The sequence below is a fragment of the Nicotiana attenuata genome, chromosome 7, assembly GCF_001879085.1.
Source record: "Nicotiana attenuata strain UT chromosome 7, NIATTr2, whole genome shotgun sequence".
Lineage (NCBI taxonomy): Eukaryota > Viridiplantae > Streptophyta > Magnoliopsida > Solanales > Solanaceae > Nicotiana > Nicotiana attenuata.
In genome coordinates this window covers 2,856,404-2,875,895 of record NC_031995.1, presented here as the reverse complement: position 1 = coordinate 2,875,895, position 19,492 = coordinate 2,856,404, and the positions used below count along the sequence as shown (strand labels likewise).

General features: G+C 41.8%; 1 protein-coding gene across 1 annotated transcript in view; it reads right to left on the bottom strand.

Annotated features, from left to right (window-relative positions):
* Window positions 15,422-19,492, bottom strand: part of LOC109228532 (DEAD-box ATP-dependent RNA helicase 5) — a 9,260-nt gene continuing 5,189 nt past the window's right edge. The window contains exons 9-13 of the mRNA XM_019393652.1: window positions 18,805-18,873; window positions 18,504-18,597; window positions 16,935-17,099; window positions 16,739-16,831; window positions 15,422-15,836 (exon numbers count right to left, since the gene is read on the bottom strand). Coding sequence (XP_019249197.1) covers window positions 15,741-15,836; window positions 16,739-16,831; window positions 16,935-17,099; window positions 18,504-18,597; window positions 18,805-18,873 — 517 coding nt within the window. The 3' untranslated portion in view covers window positions 15,422-15,740. The remainder of the gene's footprint in view (window positions 15,837-16,738; window positions 16,832-16,934; window positions 17,100-18,503; window positions 18,598-18,804; window positions 18,874-19,492) is intronic.

The window sequence follows — 19,492 nt, the reverse complement described above, 5'->3', positions numbered from 1 at the left end:
ACAGTCCGCACATCAACTAGAGCAACCCCCTATATGTTGGTTTATGGTACGAAAGTCGTCATTCCCGCCGAGGTGGAAATTCCTTCCTTAAGGATCATACAGGAAGCTGAGCTTGACGATGTAGAATGGGTGAAGAGTCGTTACGAGCAACTAGCTCTTATAGATGGGAAAAGAATGAACGTGGTATGTCATGGTCAGCTTTATCAGAACAGGATGTCTAGAGCCTTTAAAAAAAGAGTCAAGCCGAGGCAGTTCACACCAGGGCAGCTGGTATTAAAGAAAATTTCTCCACATCAAGATGAAGCCAAAGGGAAGTTTTCCCCCAACTGGCAGGGTCCATACATGGGTCATCAGGTTCTGACAGGAGGAGCCCTCATACTTGTAGAAATGGACGAAGAGATATGGCCGAAGCCGATTAATCCAGATGCAATCAAGCGCTACTACGTGTAATCTTTATGTTTTCCTATATGATGTGTTTGAACTACGTCTGACCTGAATCCCGTTTAAGAGGGGATACGTAGGCAGCCTTATGGGTTCGGTCACAGTTCAATAAAATTTTCATTTTTCCCGCAATTGGAAACTGGGGCAGAATTTTGAGGAGGACCCTCAAAATTCCGAAGTAATTTCAGCCAATCATCGCAAGCAGCCGCCAGAAGAATCAACCTGTTAAACTGGGCAGAATTTTGAGGAGGACCCTCGAAATTCCGTAACAAGAGAGGTCGCAATGTCTTGAGCCACGTCACAGTCGTCGGTTCATCTAAAAGTTGTTTCTTAAATATATACTTATGTCATATTTGTTTTTTACAAATTCATGTTGTTTATTTTCGAAGTCTCTTTGTTCAGCAACGCTACCCCAATGATACGTACTGTATCACCAGATCAAAGCCGAACAGGTCAAGCAAGGCCAGCGGGGATACGAACTAACCTCCCCTCTGCAAAACTCACGATTTTTCTTTGGATGCAGACACTTGGATTGCGAAAGCATCTGACATACTATACACTCACGAGACGAACGTTGTTCAGGAATATGACTCTCAAAATTGTCACATTTTACTAGCTTCTTCTATCCACGCACGCCGACAATATTCCCTGTATCGCAATGTCCCCAGCAGTCACAATATCGCAACCTACTATCAGCTAAGAAACCCTATTTGCCATTTTATTCTATTTTTGCATTGCATAAGGCTATCATTCTGCCTTCCGAGACTAAACACTCTCTCCATCTGCATTTTTGCATTGCATAAGGCTACCATTCTGCCTTCCGAGACTAAACACTGTCTCCATCTGCATGTTTGCATTGCATAAGGCTACCATTCTGCCTTCCGAGACTAAACACTGTCTCCATCTACATTTTTGCATTGCATAAGGCTACCATTCTGCCTTCCGAGACTAAACACTGTCTCCATCCGCATTTTTGCAGTGCATAAGGCTACCATTCTGCCTTTCAAGACTAAACACTGTCTCCATCCGCATTTTTTGCATTGCATAAGGCTACCATTCTGCCTTCCGAGACTAAACACTGTCTCCATCTACATTTTTGCATTGCATAAGGCTACCATTCTGCCTTCCGAGTCTCCATCTGCATTTTTGCATTGCATAAGGCTACCATTCTGCCTTTCGAGACTAAACACTGTCTCCATCTGCATTTTCTGCATTGCATAAGGCTACCATTCCGCCTTCCGAGACTAAACACTGTCTCCATCTGCATATTGCATGGCTGAAAGATCGCCACTTTATTTACACTTGCATGGCTGAAAGATCGCCACTTCATTTACACTAGCATGGCTGAAAGATCGCCACTTTATTTACGCTTGCATGGCTGAAAGATCGCCACTTCATTTATACTTGCATGGCTGAAAGATCGTCACTTCATTTACGCTTGCATGGCTGAAAGATCGCCACTTTATTTACACTTGCATGGCTGAAAGATTGCCGCCTTTATTTTTACATTTTTTTGCACGGCTGAAAGATCGCCACTTTATTTACGCTTGCATGGCTGAAAGATCGCCACCTATTGCATTTCATGGGCTGAAAGATCGCCACCTACTGCATTTCATGGGCTGAAAGATCGCCAAATTATCCGAGGGCGTCATTGTTCGGAGGCACCATTGTCATATCCGGAGAACACCATATCATGGCCTGAGGACCCCTTTTAATCTTTTGCATATCATTATTCAAAGGCATCATGGTTCGGAGGAATCATTCTCATAGCACGAGAGCATCATTTCATGGCCTGCGAATCCTTTATTATACGCTTCATGGCCTAGGGAGTCATAGTCTAAGGACGTCATCCTAGCCGTCCAAAGACAGCATTCATGGTCCGACGGGAACTTGCATCACGTTTAAATTTACGCACAATATATGCTTGTATTGCTTATTTGCAGGTAAACCGGCGAGCAACGGCTATCTCAGCAGGAGCAATCCCGCTTCAATTCCTGCAGCCCTATTAAACCTTAACCATTCATCCCAACCTGAATATTGCATCCGTTCTTGAAAGGTCTCCATTGGCATATTCCGCCGACGGATCCCGAACTACATATGGCCTGATTCCTGTAAGACTAGGGATATGTAGGCATCTCAGAAATCGGAGCATGGCCAAGCCTCTTCAAGCCGTTTCATCCGGTCAAAATCGGCCATCATATCTTTACCCGACAGCTCTTTCATCCTTCCCGGCTAAAGAGGGGCAGCTGTTGATACCCAATTTTTCCCTGTATTTTTTAAAATATGCAAAATACCTTCAAAATAGCCTATATATGCATATATAAGTATATCCCAAGGTTACATTATTTTTTCTTTAATTTTTCAAAGATTTTTAAATCAATTTACTGCCCTATTTTACCAAGAAAAACCCAATAATTGTCACCAAAATTATCATTTTTGGTGATTCATTTATTGGATTCTCATATTTATACTAAAATATAGCTACGATATTTTTTACATATTTATTTAGTAGTTTTAAGGATAAAATTGCATAATTGCAATATTAGCCATTTTTAGGTTTAAATTCGTCTCATGTTTATAAAATGGGATTTTATATTTTTAAATCGATAATTATATGTTATAAATCATTTTAGTGCTTTCAATTTGTTTTTAGAAATTTGTATATTATTTTCTATTAATTAAATGGGAAAAAAAGGCTATTTAACTCATAGCCAGATTTGTCTTTTTAATTTAGCCTAATTAAACCAAACCCCAACCCAAATTAAACCAGCCCAATGACCCAAGGCCAAATCCTAAATCTACCCGACCCAATCCGGATTAAATCACGGCTGTTGATTAATTTTGATCAACGGTCCCAGATCCATTCTTACCAAATTAAACCAAACGACCCCCCAAACCCCTCTCATTCCTCACTCATCTCTATCTCTCTATCTCTGGTTCTCTCTAGAACCTTCCCCCTTCCCCTCCGCTCCGATGAGCTTCACTCGCCTTCTCCGGCCACCTCCTGGCCTGAATCCATGGTGGTCTCACCACCTACCAGCCTCCTATGGTTCCTACACGATTGGTTGCTGACGTTTCGAGGCCTGACCACGAAAAGCTGGGTCCAGACCTTGTTTATTCAAGTTTTATGGCCATCTCCGGCCTTGCTCCGACAAGCCCTTAGCCATTTCGAGCCTGGCTTCGACCCCTCCAAGCCTTTCTCACCGTTTGGGTTCCTTTGAAACCCTAACTTTTGAGGTTCTTCTATTTTCTATAGATCTGTTCTAGATCCGTGTTTTCCCTAAACTTTTAAACGATTTCTTTCAAAAGTTATGCTTTCAAAACCTTTATATTTTTTCGATTTAGGGGTTTTCTTTTTTTTTTGAGTTATTTAGATATTTCTTCTACTGTGTTCTTTGTGTGTTTCCTCTACTATGTTTCTTGCTAAGTTTCTTCTACCATGTTCTTATCAGTTTCCTCTACTGGTTTTATATGTTTCTCTACTGTGTTCTTTATATGTTTCTCTACTGTGTTCTTTACATGTTTCTCCTACTATATTCTTGTTAAGTTTCTTCTAATATGCTTCTTAATATGCTTCTCCTACTGTTCCTATTAGTTTCTTCCATTAGGTTTCTTATGAGTTCTTATACTATGTTTCTTTGAGTTCCTCTACTGTGTTTCACATGTTGTTCTTTTACTATGCTTCTCATGAGTGCCAGCTACTGAAAGAGAATGTTAAAGGTCTCAGTTCCTTTCTGAGACCTTTGAACCTGTTTCGATTAGTATCTTTTTTCTTGATTACTTGTCCTCTCATCTCTGCACTCGATTGATGGTAAAACCCTAGAATTTGGGGGGTTCATTGGAGTTTGAGAACATTGGCTATGTGATATGACTTCATCTTTGAAATTGTCTAATTTCAGAAACCCTAACTATTTTGAGTTTCTGAATTTGTTTCATCTGTTGCTCAACTGAGTCTTGAAATCTTTGTTTCAACCTCTGTTTCTTTAAGCAATTCTGATTCTCCACTAAACTCTTCTAAGGTCTTTACACTGGACCTTTTGTATGCTATTTGATACTATCTCTCTTCTACATTGCTAACCTATGTGACTACCATGATCCTATAGTCTATTACCTACTGATTTTGCAATGACATGATGTTTTTCTTTGCCCTAAATTCATCTTAGCATGTTTGTATGCTCTTTATATGTGCTGAACTTCCCTCTAAAATGGCTTTCAATTTTGATTAATTTCGGACTTCCTTTTGTATAGGTTTGATTGATTTCTTTCCTTGTTTGTTGATTTCCCTGTGACTCGATTTAAGTTAAAAACTTTCCTCGGCTTTTCTGACTTGGTTCATTTATGGACCAGTGATTACAAAATCTCTTATCCTTGATTTACTGTCTACTAATTGATTTTTCTTACCTTATTTATGTAACCGTGTATTTCAAAGTTCTGCCTTTAAGTAATTTCTTATGTATTTACCCCTAATTGCCTACTTGGCACAAGATGCTTGTTTGATCTCTTTTCTTAAATAACTTTCTTGCTCATTACCATTTAAGTCTGAATCCCTTAATTAAAGAAGTCTTGTACTGATTGATTTTAATTGATACCCAATTCCTTAATTGTTTTCTTACCTTATTTTTGCCTGTTTTTCACACTATAAGTACACGACTCTTTCATTAACACAAGAGGCCCCATCACTTGTAGTCTTTCTGAACTTATACTCACACTCAAAAAGTATTCTCTCTTATTGCTTGTACTGTGGCCCATTTACAAGTTTTGTTGCCTGCTTTCTCTATTTGCTGCTTTGAAAGTGGTATGTCCTGATTTAAGGTTTTCAGCACCACAACAATGTGTTTATTCACTATCTTTATATCTATGTCTACTTACTGCTTCTGTATAGTTCAACACTTACTCTAGCATAATGATTTTTTTCTGCCTGTACTACTATGAATCTAAAACCCCTACCCCCTATGTGTTTAAGCTATGGTTTGAGGCATGGCAATACTGCAAGTTATTGTCCATGAATCAGACTTGATCCCCTGGGATCCTAGCCTCTAATAGTATGTGTTCTAGCAGGCTTATAGGTATGCTAGCACCCTCCATTGCTGGGCATGCCTAAAGTCTGCCCTTGCCTAAGCAATAGGCTCTTTACCATCTCCCTATTCCCCTGAACCCCTTATGTGCGCTTATTTGTGGCTTTTTCCTTTCCCTTTCCCCTTTTAGCATTCTGTTCTGCACTTGCACACTTTCTTAGTCTTTAAGTTTTGTCCCCCTCTTGTAAGCCCTGCCTTGGGATCCTTTGAGTTCCCTTTGAACTTGGACACTTGAGGGTTGGCCCTTCCACACTGCACTCATCCCCAATCTGATAACACATGTGGGTGTGAGCATTGCCCGGAGTCCCTTTGAGGCTCTTAGGGAACTTTGACACACTCAAATGGGAGAAAGGCTTTGGATCATGATCTCTTGGAGTTGGTTTATCTCATATTTCAGACATGAAGTCTGAATCAGGCTCTCCTTGGTTGTACTTTTTTTTTCTTGATGTATTTTACCTTATTCAGTCTGAATCAGGTAGGCCTGATTCGGGCTTCTTATCTGAATTGTGTAATAAATCAGTCTGCCTCAATCCTTAAGTTATTTCAAATTTAGTATTCAATCAGACCCTAAACAGTATGGGTAAGTCATGCTAATTACATGTTTCTTTGTTTAAAGAGGGTATATTTGAGCCTTTGCTTGTTATGTGTGCTTTCCCCAACTTGTTATACGTGTTTTGCATGTCGCCTCAGAATCTTGCCCCTTTGAAACCACAAATAAGCCTAACATCCCTTCTTTTTAGGATTAGTAGTCCTCATGCCTCCGGGACTGATAGGATTGGGACGGGTAGTAGCATGCAATAGGTAAACGAGACCATTCCGCGCTTTAATACCTTAACTGGGTGGGAAGGGTAGATATGGATATGATGACCACGCGATAATGTCACGTGTGGCCCCCATTAAGGAGTGATTACCGGGCATTGTGTGGGGTGATCCATATTATTAATAAGCCTAGGACCCCTCTCCCTTTATTCTTTATTTCTTTCTTTTCAGCATTTTAACTCTTTACTTTTAAAATTAGTTTTTTTTTTATTACTCTTTCAAACCTTGTTTACTGTCAAACCTTTATATGATGAAATCCCCTATTATTTGAGCCCTATTTGTTTATATGCTAATTGTACCCAAATTCACAGTAATAGTCTGGCCGGGAACCACACTAGTGGATTCTGAGGGGTGCCTAACACCTTCCCCTTAGAATAATTTCAAGCCCTTACCCAATCTCTGGTTACTCAAATCAAATCTCCTCGGTGTCCTAATGCACCCTAATCAATAGGTGGCGACTCTTTAAATCAAACCCAATTCCCAAAAGGAATGAGTTGTCTTCCCAAATGTCATAAACCCGATTTCGCGAGAAAAAGGGGGCGCGACATCAGGCTCTCGCCCGTCTTCAGGCTGAGGTGACTCGCCACGAGCGTGAGAAGACTCATCTCGTTAAACAGGTTACCTAGCTTTCGTTTGCTATTGTCTGAATGTTTTCCAGATCCCAGCATTTTGACATCTTTGATCTGATTCATGCAGTTTGAGAGGGAAGGTGCCCTACTGAGGGAGGAGCTCCGAGCTAGAGAATCCGAAGTTCTCGAACTCAAACGGCACGTGAGCAAGATAACTTCCGAGAGGGACACCCTCCAGGAAAAGATGGCCTTAGTCGGATACCAGCTTCATGACGCGAGGGCGAATAGTGACAAGTATAGAGGTCTCCATTCTGAATTAGTTGTTGCGTTATCCGGAATGAAAACTGAAGCTGAGGCGCTTATATCTTTGCATAAAGAGGATGTCGTTGTAGTAAACGCTCAAGCTGGGAGAGCGCCTGAGGTAGCCGAATTGAAATTGGCTCGAGCCATGGAGCATGCTCGGTTAAAATCTCGGAGGCGGACTCTCGAGGATGTACACGCGGGGCTTATCAATTTGTTCACCGAGCTCGAGAGGGTAAAGACCCTAGAGAAGAAAGATGCTGCCTTATTTGCTTCTAGAGGTGCGTCGGGTAGTGTCTTAGGTGATGATGAGAATGAAGGCAGAATCCTCAAAGGGGAAGAGGTCGTTGAAAGTTTGGGGCCGTAGCCGGAACCGTTGGGGCGCAACCTCCGGAGGGACCTCAAAGATGCAAGCTCGGCGGTAGATTAGGGTTCTGTTTGGCTCCTTCCTCGTAAGGGTTTTTAAAGGCCTTGTAAACGTGCCTCTGTGAGAAATATGTATAAAAAGGCTTTTCGTTTTTTATCACTTCTTTTCTCCTTTGCCTTTTGGGAATAATGTGTGATGTTTTTTGATAATCGATCCAAGATCTATTGGGTTAGACCCTCGAGTGTTCTCAGGTTAGACCTGGCTCTTATGCGTTGGGTTGGTACGACCTTTGATTTTAGTGCTGGTGATAGTGGCTCTTACGCGTTGGGTCGGTATGACCTCCTGTATGGGCTGGCGACAGTGGCTCTTACGAGTTGGGTTGGTGCGACCTTTAAGTATAAGCCGGCGTTTGAGCTCTTATGCTTTTTCTCTCAAGCATATTTAGTTAACTGTTTCGGGTTCAGTCTCCGAGTCGGGTTTCGAATCGAGTTCGTTTGACCCTCAAGTTTTTGAATTTAAAGCAGGCCCTTAGGCTCTTACGCGTTGGGTCGATGCGACCTCTAGTATGGGCTGGTGACACTGGCTCTTACGCTTTAAGTCGGTACGACCTTTTATATGAGATGGCATCAGTGGCTCTAACGCTTTGGGTCGATGCGATAAAAACCTCGATTATGAGTCGAGCACCTCAGGAGGTTTGGCTCGGTGGCTGAGTATCTCAAAGCCTGTATTTAGGACTTGACATGGTCAAAGCTCTTTTTCCTATATTGAGGGTAGCCTGTTTAACCGATTCTTTTCAAAGTATATTCGAAGTAATTGAAGGCCTGTGATTTCTTAACGACGGTCGGGCGTCCCCGAGTCGCGTTAGTTTGGCTGGTACAGCCTTGTGACCGTAGCAATTGTGTTTGGCCTGAGCCTTTCAGTTCCTGAGTGAAGTAGTTTCGGCATCTATATCGAGGGTATGCCTTTTTAGGAGTCTTATAAGTTCGATATATAGCCTTAACTTTAAGATCGGGATTATTCCTTTAGCAAGGTCTTACAAGTTTTACATGCCTTTGAGGTCTTACAGTTTTGGTTACTTGGTACAAGTATGGTTCATGCCTCTCTTGAGGTCTTACAGATGTTATCACTTGGTACAAGTGCGGTTTATGCCTTGCTTGAGGTCATACAGATGTTGTCACTTGGTACAAGTGCAGTTCATGCCTTGCTTGAGGTCTTACAGATGTTTTTATTGCCTTGTATAGGTCTTATGGGACCGAGTCTGCCCACTTGGGGTCTTATGGTACCTAGTCTGCCCACTTGGGGTCTTATGGCCTCGGGTTTTTGATAAGCCGAGGGGGATAGCTTTTGGCGGCAGTCGTCGAGTCGTCGAACATTTCCTGGCTCGGGAGACTTTTCTTGTAAACTTGGTATTGCCTTATTGAGGGCTTTACGAATTCGGAGTTTTTGACCCGGAGGTCATGTGGCTTTTGAGATTTCGACGCCAGTCCCCAAGTGTTCGGGACGTTTTCGGCTGCTGGAGCCGTTTATGCAATTTTGATGTTGCCTCATTGAGGGCTTACGAATTTGGAACTCCGACTCGGAGGTCACTCAGGCTTTAAATTGTTGATGCCAGTCCCCTAGTGTTTGGGACATTTTTGGCTTTGGAGCCGTTTTTGCAAAAAAAATACCGAGCTTCCTAGAAATGCGAAATGCTTTGATGGAGGGGAAAGTGTTCTTTAATTACTTGGTACAAGTATACACATTTTTGTTGTTGCGGGCTCAGTTATTCTATTCGGACACAGTTCGATCGACCGTTTGGCCCGGTACATTATTTTCCTATCGAGACCCCATTTAGTGCATCTTGGCTTCTCCGAGGAGACTTTCCGCGGGGATGCCCCCTAGTATTTGAGGTCGACTGTAAAAGAAGCCTTGAATACTTGTTGAGTCTTCCTTAGGTAGCATTGAATGTTGCCTCGTTAAAAACCTTGCCGATAAAACCCTTGTAGGGACAAAATCGGAACGAAGGAAAAGAGTACAACGTGTGCTTTGAAGCCTTAAGGTCTTCGAGATGGATGGTGTTTCAGAATCTTCCATCGGACGTCTTAACAGTAGTATCGTTTAGCATTGATATGTTCTAATTGCTTGGATGTTGTTCACCTTCCATGGTACCGAGCTTGTAATCCTTTCCCGATTACTCCGAGGACGTGGTACGGTCCTTCCCAAGTTTGGCCTAGCTTTCCTTCATTAGGGTTTCGGGTGCTGAGGGTGACCTTCCTTAGGACCAAGTCCCCGACTCCGAAGTGTCGGAGGTTTGTTCTCCTGTTATAATACCTCGATCCTTTGTTTTTGGGCGGCCATTTGGACTAGTTAGGATTCTCGCTTTTCATCCAATAATTCAAGGGTTGTAGTCACAGCCTCGTTGTTCGAACTTTCAGTGGTGTGTCGGACTCTGGCGCTTGGCTCTCCAACCTCTACTGGTATCAAATCCTCGGCACCATATACTAGAGAGAATAGTGTTTCCCATGTGCTTGATTTTGGGGTTGTTCGGTATGTCCATAGCACTTCGGGCAATATTTCTCTCCACTTTCCCTTGGCGCTTTCCAACTTCTTTTTTAAGTTTTGGATGATGGTTTTGTTTGTAGACTCGGCCTGATCGTTTGCACGCGGGTGGTAGGGCGTCGACAGGATTCTATTGATTTTGTGATCCTCGAGGAACTATGTTACTTTGCTTCCGATGAACTGTCTCCCATTATCGCATGTTATCTCGGAAGGAATCCCGAATCAGCACATGATGTGGTCCTAGATGAATTCTTTTTCTCTTATCTTTTTGAAGGCCTGCGCTTCCACCCATTTTGAGAAGTAGTCGGTCATAAATAAAATAAATTTAGCTTTACCTGGTGCTGTTGGTAGATGTCCAACGATGTCCATTCCTCATTTCATGAACGGCCATGGCGCTAAGATCGAATGTAGTTGTTCACCGGGCTGGTAATCATAGGGGCAAATCTCTGGCATTTTTCGCACTTTCGGACGAATTCCTTGGTGTCTTTTTCCATGTTGTCCCAATAGTATCCTGCCTTGATCACTTTTCGGAGTAAGGAATCGGCGCCAGAGTGGTTCCCGCAAGTGCCCTCGTGAATTTCTCGGAGTACATAATCTGTGTCTCCCAGCCCCAGACATACTACTAGGGGGCATCGAAAGTTCTTCTGTACAGGATCCCGTTTTCGTCGAGGGAGAACCGGGCAGCTTTGGTTCGCAGGGCCCTTAATTCCTTCGGATGTGTGGGCGGTTTCCTGTCTTTCAAATATCAATATATTTATTTCTCCAGTCCCATATTAGGCTAGTGGAATTAATCTTGGCGTGACCTTCCTCGACCACTGATTTGGATAGTTGGACGACAGCCTCGGGGAGTAGGTCATTTTCTTCAATAGATGATCCCAGGCTCGCGAGGGCATCGGCCTCGTTGTTCTGCTCTCGGGGTATGTGGACTATGGTCCATTCCTTAAAATGGCATAACGTGACTTGGATTTTGTCCAAGTACCTTTGCATCCTGTCTTCTCAGACCTCGAATCTCCCATTTACCTGACTTACTAACAGGAGTGAATCGCACTTTGCTTCGACAATCTCATCTCCTAGGCTTTTGGCCAATTCCAGACCTGCAATCATAGCATCATACTCGGCTTCGTTGTTAGTCAATCTTGCAGTTTTTATAGATTGCCTGATTATGCCACCCGTAGGCGGCTTTAGGACTATGTCGAGTCCGGATCATCTTGCGTTCGAGGCGATGTCAGTGAACAGGGTCCACACCCCGAAAGATGTGCCCGCTTTTAGCAAAAGTTCCCTTTCTACCTCGGGCACGAGGGAGGGCGAGACGTCGGCCACGAAGTCCGCCTGAATTTGGGACTTGATAGTCGTTCGGGGTTGATACTTGATGTCATACCCCCGAGTTCGATGGCCCATTTGTCCAATCGGCCCGATAGTTCAGGCTTATGCGATATGTTTCGGAGGGGGTACGTTGTTAAAACGCAAATACGGTTGCATTGAAAATAAGGTTTCAATTTTCGTGATGCGCTTATTAACGCAAGAGCTAATTTTTCTATGTGCGTATACCTGGTTTCGGCATCCCACAGGGTCCGACTTACATAATAGACAGGGAATTGCGTACCTTGCTCTTCTCGAACTAGCACGCCGCTTACCGCTATATCGGATACGGCCAGGCATAAATACAGTGTTTCATCCTCTTTTGGTATGTGGAGCAAAGGCGGACTAGTCAGATACCGCTTCAACTCCTCCAAGGCGCGTTGGCATTCTGGAGTCCATTCGAATTTGCTTTTCTTTTGAGTAAAGAGAAGAAATGGTGACTCATGTCTGATGACCTTGATATGAATCTGCCCAGAGCCGTTATCCGCCTTGTCAGCCGTTGCACGGCCTTTACATTATTTATCACCGTGATTTCTTCGATGGTCTTGATTTTGTCGGGGTTGACCTCGATTCCCCTGTTTGAAACCATGAAGCCTAAGAATTTGCCCGAACCCACTCCGAAGGCACATATCTCGGGATTAAGCTTCATGTTGTAACTTCTGAGGATGTCGAACATTTCCTGCAAATGAGTCAAATGGTCCTCTGCACGCAGGGACTTAACTAGCATGTCATCGATATAAACTTCCATGGACTTGCCTATTTGATGCTCGAACATTTTATTAACTAGGCGTTGGTACGTAGCCCCCGCGTTTTTCAACCCGAAGGGCATTACATTGTAACAATAGGTACCATACGTCGTGATGAACGAAGTCTTTTCCCTATCCTCGGGGTTCATATGAGTCTGGTTATACCCCGAGTAGGCATCGAGAAAAGTGGGGGTCTCGTGGCCGGCCGTGGCATCGATCAGACGATCGATGTTAGGTAATGTGAATGAATCCTTGGGGCACGCCTTATTTAGGTCTTTATAATCTACGCACATTCTTAACTTATTTCCCTTTTTGGGCACTACCACTACATTGGCCAACTATTCAGGGTACTTTACCTCTCTAATGGACCCTACTTTAAGGAGTTTTGTTACCTCGTCTTTGATGAATGCGTGTTTTACTTCGGACCGGGGCCTTCTTTTTTGCTTCACCGGTTTGAATCTGGGGTCGACACTTAGTCGATGGGTGGTTATTTTCGGTGGAATTCTTGTCATGTCTAAGTGGGACCAAGCGAAACAGTCGATATTATTGATAAGGAATTGAATGAAATTTTTCCTGAGTTCGTGGGTTAATCCCGTTCCCAGGTATACCTTCCGATCTGGGAGATTTCGATCAAAACAACTTGCTCCAGCTCTTCAACTGTCGATCCCGTTGCATACGACTCTTCGGGGGCAACGAAAGTTTGATGGGCGAGGAAATCTTCTTCATCACCCTCGGGGGTATGTATGCTTCCCGATTCGTCCGAGGTAGAATGTATAGGGTCTGACGCCTCTCAGTGAACCGCGAACATTTCTTTCGCTGCATGTTGTTCTCCATATACGGTTGTTATACCGTCCTTTCTTGGGAACTTCATCATCTGGTGTAGAGTTGACGGTACCGCCCTCATGCTGTGTATCCACGGCCTGCCAAGCAGTGCGTTGTACCTCATGTCACCACCGATGACGTGGAACTTGGTGTCCTGGACTGTAGCGGACATATCAATAGGGAGGGTGATCTCTCCTTTTGTTACTTCGCCGGCCATGTTGAAGCCGTGTTGGACCTGGGAGGTGGGTACGATCTGATCGAGCAACCCAAGTTGTTCTATTACCTTTGACCTGATTATGTTGGCCGAGCTACCTGGATCCACGAGCACACGTTTAATTCGAATGTTACTTAAGAGAAATAAAATTACCAGCGCGTCGTTGTGCGGTTACGTTAAGGTCTCGAAATCTTCCTCGCTGAATGCAAGGGTGTTTTCGGTCATACGGTCTCGGATCGGCCCTTCTATTGCAGCGAATATTTTTATCCGTTTGATCACGGGTCCTTGGGGAATGTCGGTCCCCCCGATGATCATATGGATGTCATGTTGAGGAATCTCGCTTTTTGCCCAGGTCGAATTTCTCCGAGTTTCCTACTGAATCTATCGGTGTGCGCTCTTTTAGTATGGGAGCTTATATCGACATGTTGGGCATCGCGTGAGACCGCGTCTATGAGAATTGGTTTCGGTGCATTCTCAGGGTTTCGTGGTGGTACACCAACACCTGGAACATCCACACCATTTTCTCCATGGTCCTTAAGATTGTTGTTTTCACCTCCATTTACTGAGTTAGACATTTTGACCTGAAATCGAAGATCTTGGACAAGAAAAAGCGTAAAAGATAACTTGCGTTATGTAGTAAAACCAGCAAGAAAATATAACTACTCCCTCCGTTCCAATTTATGTGAACCTGTTTCACTGGGCACGGAGTTTAAGAAAAAATGAAGACTTTGGATTTTGTGGTCCTAAATAACTCAAAAAAGGGCCCAGAGTATTTGTGTGGTTATAAAAGCTTCTCATTAAGGGTAGAATTGTAAGTTTAAGCTAAATTGTTTCCAAATCTAGAAAGGGGTCATTCTTTTTGGAACGGACCAAAAAGGAAATAGGTTCACATAAACTGGAACGGAGGGAGTATTACTTAGCCCCACGGTGGGCACCAAACTGTTTACCGTGAAAATGGTAATTACAATTAGATTTGATTTTGTGGTTCTAAAAATACGTGATCTATTTTTATGCTAGTTGTTTAGGCGATAGATGTTAAATAAGAGATTAGAAAATGAGATAAGAGCTCGAAAACAAGGTGATAACCAAACCAAAAGGCTGATAAGCGGGGCCTCGAGCTTGCTTATTCGGGGCCTCGAGGTCGAGTCCTATACCCTGCCGGTGGCCAGTCGATGGGAGGACTAACAGCTATAATAGATTCAATGACGGCTCTTTATGGCTAATGATAAGCAATAAATGAAGAACAATAAATGGAACACAACAAAAGTAAGCAATAGATGAAGCAATAAGAACAAGACAATATGTTAAGTTAGAGAGCAGAGAGAATGTTCTCGTATTTCTTAGCATTGAATATTGGATTCCTACAAAACAACAAGGATCTCCTTTATATATGAGGGAGAAAACTATCACGGTACAAATGCATTTATTACAAAGTAGATAGCTGGCACGACTACCTAGTAACCTGGTGCAGACTGGTACTATTTCCGCAGGCGATGTCAGTTCGGACCACGTGCCTAGGGAACTTCCCGCTTACCCTCGTTAGCCACCGACTAATGCTGCGTCAAGGTCGAGTGTGAAGAGCCTTCGAGGTCGAAGCCTCGAGCTGCGTCCCCGAATCTTCGGGGCCTTTTTCGGGGCTAAGGGAGAGACGCAATGATCATGAAAGCGGGCCTCCTGATTTCGCCCGTATACATTCAAACTTGCTGAAACAGTCGATGAAGTATATTATACATGTACTTCCTAATAATTTATAGTCGATCAAGCAAGGGGCATATATATATTATAATACCTTTTCCAACTGTTGGTCTGATCATCCATTTCTAATGGAAATAGAAACTTTTTAATCCTCCTCAAAAGAAAATATTTAGAAAGTAAGACAAAACTTGAGCAATAGGATGAGAAAGTAAAACATTAGAAGACGATCAGTTAGGAGAACTTGTTTTATCTTGGGCTAGCTACATTATTCATCCAATCATGTAAGATTATTCTTTCAGATATACACAGGTTCAGATCTAAAGGAATTAATGTTGGAAACTAAAGCAAACTTATTTTTAATGGAGAAGTGGCTATTTTCTAATTACATTTTAAACAGCTAGCCTACCTAACTTGTAATTACCAAAATATGTTTCCAGTTTCAGAAAATTTCTAATATTTTTCCACCTTTTGCCAAGTGCAGTAATTTAATCATACATACATCACTTAAAAGAGCAAATTATAATAATAAGCGTATTACTACATTTGGATCCTAGAAAAACCTTACAAAGCCAACTGTATGGTGAAAAAGAATATTAAGGTACAAAAACACAATAGTATTTCAAACTCACTATCTATGACAGAGATTGCCATACATGAGCAAATATCTGTGAGATATCTCTTGCATCCTTCCCATAGTAATCCATGTATCCGCCAAGGAATGTCAGGATGATTAACCAATTCAATGGAGTTGTGTTGCTGCAACTCAATGACAAATTGGTAAGATGATATTGCTTCTCAATCTTCCTCATCAGAATTGTCAAATTTTATTTTTGTAGCCTTTGGAGCATTTGCATCTATTTCTCTAAAATGAGCACCATAGAGCTTCGATTCCTGCAAACAGCAACTCAACAATGTAACAAAGAATATGTGCACTAGAAAATTAGCAATACAGACAGAGTTAAGGGGAGGGTGGAGAAAAAGATTTAGTTGACCAGTTAATATTTGCATGTGTCAGCAAACTATATTTTTTGTTATTATCACTTGTTCATCACTTTTCGCATAGACAAATTGTGCCAGCAAGAAGATAGTCCAACGCAAATATTATTCTTCCGGAGGTGATAGTAAACGATAATAACATAAGATCCAGGGCTTCCTGCCCAAGGTCGATGACACACCATGACCATCCTCCTCTTCTTTTTCTTTTCTGCCGATTCCATTTGCAACCAGAGCACATTGTGGATACAACTTCATTTTTGTTATATCAGGAACTAGCCTATTCCTATGTTCAATTCCTCATTTAATTGGGAAAAGGGATGATCTTGAGGGTTCTCTAGTTCATCTACAACTCTACACTGCTTGTCGCCCTTCCACTCCCTGGAAAGAGTTCATTCCTTCAAAATAGTTTCATTTTCCAGTCATCAAAGTGCAGAAACCTCCTTAGCCCCCCTTAGAAAACCCGTGCTCTTGGTTGGCTCAATCCAAGTACACATCTAAGATGTTTAAAGTAGATTGTCCAATATAAATCCATTCTCTTAAAAATTCTCAACTTCAGCATGACTTCTTTTCTTCTTCATTTTTTTTTCTTTTTTTCTCTTTTGGACAAGTCACCTTCAGCATGACTGCTATGACACTTCTACCCCAAAACCCTTCCTAGCGTGTATCCTTAGCAATAAAAAATAGATTATTCCAACACGAGAACATGTCAACTTTCTCAACTGAAATCTTCAACCCCTACAGGAAGAACTATTAGGTAAATGGTGACGCTACTCACAATATACAAACAAAAATCTTACCTTTTTCTTTACATGGGTTCCAAAATTAAGAAGGGCAGCTGGAACAACCTGTCCAGCTTCTCTGAGGACATTTATCAACTCCCCAGAAAGTCCCTATGAAATACAAGCTCAATAAGAATCAAAATAGAAAAGCAGTGGAGAAAACAGTACAACATAAAGGCTGGACTTCTGTTATAGAAAATCAATGAAACACTACCTTGTTGTCCTTAGTGAAGAATGTATGAGCTACACCTTTTTTACCAGCTCGTCCAGTTCTTCCAATTCTATGAACATAATCCTCTGTCGTCAAAGGAAAACTATAATTTATCACAACTTCAACATCCGGGATATCCAGACCTCGAGCAGCTACATCAGTAGCTATCTGCAGAAACATAACAATTAGGTTTCAGTCTTCAGAACATTTCAACATTCGCCAAGAACCAAGTAAACACTAAGCTCATGAGCAGTCGGTCCAAATTACGGTTTCTAGCAAGAGCAGAGCAACATAACTAGAAGTCACAAGAAAGTTTCAGGAAGAGGATCAGGCAGGAATGAGGAAGAAATGAAATATAGCAAGATATTTTGATGGGTAAAAAATATTATGCATCCTCTTCTTTTGGGACGGAAGAGAATTGGCCAGAACCCAGTTATCCCAAAGGTTCAGTAGAGGAACACCAGCTGGTATGTCAAACTACTGTGGAGCCCTTGCATTATCAAACGGTTATCAATTAACGAATAGGTGAAAGATCAGACCAACAACAGCAATTTCATGAGGAAGCATGCTCCAAAAGATGAGGCAGTATATTCATCTGGATGATGATTTTGTCAAGAAATTGGTCATCTAGATCTAAACTCCGACTTTAATGCAGAGGCGGATAGTAGATAACCATAAGGTGACATGTGTACAAAATATTGACAGATGTGGAGTACCATCATGCATCATCGGATCACTCAGATAAACATCACAATAGAACAGATATCAAATGTAGGATAGACAATGGAAATAGTTCAAAGCTTCAAGAGATCTTGGGTCAATATAGGTGATAATGAAGAGAAAGCAAGCAATCTAACCACGACATTTAAAAAAACAAACTTATAAAAGGATGAAGGGGGTATTTCATGGACAATGCCCTGTAGGATTACTGAAGTTCTTTTCAATTGGGATGAAGCTGGAGCTGAAGCAACAAACAGAGATAGATGGAGGACTGTCCCAGCATGTATCTGGTGGACAGTCCGGAAAGAGAGGAATTCTAGATGTTTTGAGGACAAAAGCAACCCAGTGCAGAAGATCAAGCTTAGTTGTGTTCTACTCTTTTGTTTTGGTGTAAACAGATTTACACAGAAGATACTGTGTCAATCTAAGATATTCTAGGGTCTTGCTAGGATTGCATACCAGTTCTCTTATTTGTACTAGCCTGTAAATATGGTTTTGAGTACAACCTATGTACTGATTTTATTAATATATAGAAATGTTATCAGTTCAAAAAAAAAAAGTTGAAGGGGGCATACCTACCATCAGAATTAAGGAGGGAGTAAACTGATGTAAATATTGATAACAAAAAAGAAAACCAAAAATACAGCAATTGTGCTTCCTAACCTTTGATTAAGAATTTGTATCAATAGTTTTAGTTAAGAGCATCAAACACATCTAAGGGTTCTTTTTGCCTTAAAGCTCATTTTCCTCGGTTTCTTATTTGCTTGATTAGTAGGTCGTATATGATTGCATCCTCTAAAGATGCTCCGTAGTTCTCTACCTATCACTTGTTAATAGGGAAGAAGTGTGTACCATTAAAGGACAGCTTCCATCCTTAAAGAGTGACAACGCCTTAGTACGAGCATGCTGTTGCTTGTCACCGCTAATGGACACAACTTTCCAACCCCTGAAGCAAGGACACATTACAGATTAAAAAAAAGATGTAATTTAGATACATCTATGCAGCACAATACGATGAACATGGATTATATTACATGCATCAATTTTTCTCAGTGTCAAACTATTTCATGCACGTATTATCAGCAGCGATTTGAAGCTAGGCATAGGAACTTAATATCTTTCTCATAACTAAACAGGAGATGAATGGAATGACCTTTTCTGTAGCATAATTTCAACCCGAGATGCTTCCTTCTTGTACAGAACAAAAACCAATACTCTGTTCCTGCTCAAAGTTGACAACTTTTTGTAAGCAGCCATTTTAATGAGTTAGCAAACATAATACCCAGGTTAACTGCCAAAACAGATACAAGTGATGCAACCACCATCAAAAATATACTGATGATAAGAGAACTGTATAACAAACCAAACCCACGAAGAAAAATTGTGTCGGATGAATTCTTTTTGGGTAATTAAGAAACTTCATTTCCATTTGGAAGTATGTGCAGTTCATAAAATGAAAAATCCTACCACTGGACATGAGGCCCCAGTGATAGAGTAAACTAACAGCAACTACTTCATCGCAGGTCTCCATACTACATATGCTCCTCAATTAGGATAGAAATTTACTCTTGGCTAGCTTAGATCTTAGGCAGCCCCTAAAGAACACATCTTGAATAATTAGCTTCAACATTGTCAAGTGTCGGACAAATTCAAACTGAAGAACTAGAGGAAAATGATACAATGAAAATCTTAGTAAAGTAATGTGAATTCAACCAAAAAAAAAAAATAGAAGAGGGGGGGGGGGGGGGAGGGGGGTAGCGACTCTCCTTGTTTGTAGAAACTAACTACCTCCACTGTAGAAAAGTAAAGAAGTACAATAATTTTAGTTAGAAGTTACCCCC